A 3,563-nucleotide genomic window follows, 5' to 3' on the forward strand; every position below is an offset into this window, starting at 1 on the left:
GAGATAAGAAAAAATTAGTATAAATACGGAGTGTGGATAAAGGAAAAGTACACTATCTTCAGCAACAGTTGCAGAGACATCTTTTAGGAAAGGTAAGGAATTTACCTAATTACATTAGAAAACTGCCATGTCTGAAAACATCTTTTCATAACGTTAGTTTATGGAGTCTCAGTGGATCGTATTCTTAGTTTCCTATTCTTGTTACTCGTAGTTTTAAACTTCAATAAAACTTATTCACAAACAATCGGTTAGAAAACTGTTACTGGTTATTCGGCTGATCGAGACAAGGCGAGATTTAACAAGACATCAAGACCCAGGGAAAGGTTCCTACAGAAACTCCAGTGCCGAACATTTTAAATCGGATACTATATTTTATTGCAAATTATATTAAAATAATTATGTCAGCAATTATTTATTTCAGATCATGAAACCACACATTTTCACTATCGAGAATAGTCCAGACCAGGCTATTCAATATGAATGCGGTTCCATTCTATATTCATTAAAAAAATATATATATAACTAAAAAGTAATTTTATGAAAGACGTATTAAAAAACTTAATAACAATAATAAAAAGTGTACTTTTTTGAAATTTAACATAGGATTTCTGAATATATCTGTGTAAATGAAATGTAATTGAGGCATTGAATAAAACATGATAACTAAATATATGAAAAAAATTACGATGTTAAAATGTTTCTTAATTACAATGATTGACGTTAAACCAGAAATTATACCACAACATAATACTAACATTATTCTTTTTAATAATGTCTAGGAATGCCAAAAATATCACGAAAGTTTTTGTATACTATGTTTTGCGATCGAGTTATATAAATAAAGAAACAAATAAACTCAATTATTTCAATAAATAATGATTTTATAATTTTTCAGTTTCAAGATGAGGTTAGCATTTGTACTTTGTTTCACATTGACCCTGGCGCTGTCGGCGCTTTCCTTACCTTTTGATCAAAGTGAGGACGAAGAATGGAACGCTTACAAGGTAACCTGTCGGGGTAGCGAACGCTTATTAATATGCCTTTATTACTATGATAAATAGATAATTTTCCGAATCGTTCGCATCATTACTTAAACATTAATTTATCTGTTGAATTAGATCAAATATGGAAAAAGCTACGCTACGAAAGAAGAGGACCAGTTGAGGAAGAATATTTATTTTGATAATAAGCACCGCATCGCAAAACATAATGATTTGCACGCCAACGGAATCAAGACTTACAAACTAGGAGTAAATAAATTCGCCGATCTGGTTAGCATTAAGTATTTATTTAACATTACCATTATCATTATACCGTCAATATCCTTATGACTGGCAATTGTTTTATTGTTTTTAGACGTCCACAGAGTTCAGTAAGTTCATGAAAGGTTATAAGGGAGCTAAAAAACAGGCCGGAGAACTTTACGTTCCCCCAGCGAACGAGAACTTGCCGAGCAGTGTAGATTGGAGGCAGAAAGGTGCAGTCACAGGTATCAAAAATCAAGGGCAGTGTGGATCCTGCTGGGCGTTCTCTAGTGTGAGTCATTACATTATTTTTTAACACACATACTTCCAGAATATTTTTCATTTAAAGCTGTATAAAAATTTCCATTTCGTTACCCACAGACTGGTTCCATCGAAGGTCAACATTTCTTGAAAACTGGCAAACTCGTATCTCTCAGTGAACAGAACTTGATGGACTGCTCCACATCAGAAGGAAACGAATCCTGTAACGGTGGCTTGATGGATTATGCTTTCGAATATGTTAAGAAAAATAACGGAATCGACACTGAAGCATCCTATCCATACAAAGGCGAGGTATTTATTGAATTCTTTTACTGGAGCTTATTTATTATTATTTTGCTGTTATATATCAAATTAAACTTTTGATTTTTCAGGACAGCTCAACGTGTAAATATAAGAAGGCAAATATTGGAGCCACCATCACTGGATACAAAGATGTCCAGAGTGGTAGCGAGTCAGCTCTGCAATCAGCAGTAGCCAACGTTGGACCTATATCTGTGGCCATCGACGCAAGCTCATTTGATTTCCAGCTTTATGATTCAGGCAAGTATATTATTATATTACATAAAATGGGTGAACGATTTTACATGCCACTGTCATATCACAAAAATACTTAAGAAAGTAATTTAAAGGCATTATATACCCATGTAGTCTAAACCATTTTATTCTATTGCAACTTTCTACAGGAATCTACTACGAGGAGGACTGCAGCTCTTCAGAACTGGACCATGGTGTCCTGGCAGTCGGTTACGGTTCCGAAAACGGCCAAGACTACTGGCTGGTGAAGAACTCTTGGGGTGAGGATTGGGGTATCAGTGGCTACATCAAGATGATAAGGAACAAGAATAACAACTGTGGCATTGCTACCCAGGCTAGCTACCCATTGGTCTAATAGAATCCTCATATTTGTGCAATAAAATCAACTAAATTATTTTGTATATTTTATTAATTTATCTCCTTTACCATTACATATAAATTTTTATCATAAGCTTGGGATGATATTATTGAAATTATATCACTTACTGAACTGTTACCAATGGTTAATGCTGAATAGTATAGATTATTAGTATTGCAATCATTTATAAATATATCTCTGCTCTATCAGCAATGAACGACTGACTTAATTGACAAAATTGAAAATATTAATTTTATATTAAACACATAAGTCAGTTCATGTGATTATCCGTAAAAGAAAAATAATAATAATAGTAATAAACAAATAAAAACAAAAGGTATAGGGTAGGAAAACGGATTGGCTCATATATATTTATGGCTTGAATATCTTGAAGATTAATTCTTTTTCTATCCTATAGTTATCTTAATTTTATTCTACTTAAAATATCTGGATAGTGGCCATTTAGATTCTTAATATCAGTATTTGAATTTATTGTTTTCTCTATTATTAAAAAGTGGAAAAGATAGCGCCAAAATAAGGAATGATAACGAGTTTTTGAACATTTAAATTATAATATCTTGAAAACAAAAATTCGGAGTTGCATAGTCAGGAAAATATTCAGTATTTGATCATGCTTGCAATGAGCTATAATTAAAATATGTATCGTGATGCTTCTTTGAGTTATAGAAGAGAAAAATGGAAAAAACAGCGCCAAAAATCATATTGTTATGGTAAATAATTATAGAAATACTTTTAAATTTTATTGTTAGGCTAAACACGTTAGGGATAGCAATTTGCTTGTCTAGCCTTGTTCTCGTCCTAAACACTTTACTATTGCTAAGGTAAATTTAGATTAAAGAACTTTTATCTTTAAGGTATACTAGATCTAAAAAATATTAGATCTTCTACAAGATAAATTACATTTAAATATGATAAACTCACTGTTAGAAAGTACTATAAGAATTGAGGCAGTATTAACAGCAAGACATATTAAAAACATTCAATCAAATGTTTACATTTCTTATTTTAGCTATCACAAGCCAATCATATAAACATTTACTAATAATAAAAATTATAATATAAAATATAATTCTCGAATGCATAAAAAAATTTTTAATAATAAAAATTAAATAAGAAAAAAAATG

At 31.3% G+C, this 3,563-nt stretch overlaps 1 protein-coding gene across 1 annotated transcript; it reads left to right on the top strand.

The window, feature by feature from the left end:
* On the top strand, positions 1-2,461 carry LOC106679113 (procathepsin L-like). The gene is made up of 7 exons (XM_014418069.2): positions 1-92; positions 896-1,004; positions 1,119-1,271; positions 1,357-1,536; positions 1,626-1,817; positions 1,898-2,066; positions 2,210-2,461. Exons 2-7 carry the CDS (start codon positions 903-905, stop codon positions 2,413-2,415), a joined length of 1,002 nt encoding a protein of 333 aa, XP_014273555.1. The 5' UTR covers positions 1-92; positions 896-902; the 3' UTR covers positions 2,416-2,461.
* Positions 2,462-3,563: the final 1,102 nt, after the last annotated feature.

Source organism: Halyomorpha halys, unplaced genomic scaffold, assembly GCF_000696795.3.
Source record: "Halyomorpha halys isolate HHAL.00 unplaced genomic scaffold, Hhal_1.1 Scaffold177.1, whole genome shotgun sequence".
NCBI classification, from domain to species: Eukaryota; Metazoa; Arthropoda; class Insecta; order Hemiptera; family Pentatomidae; genus Halyomorpha; species Halyomorpha halys.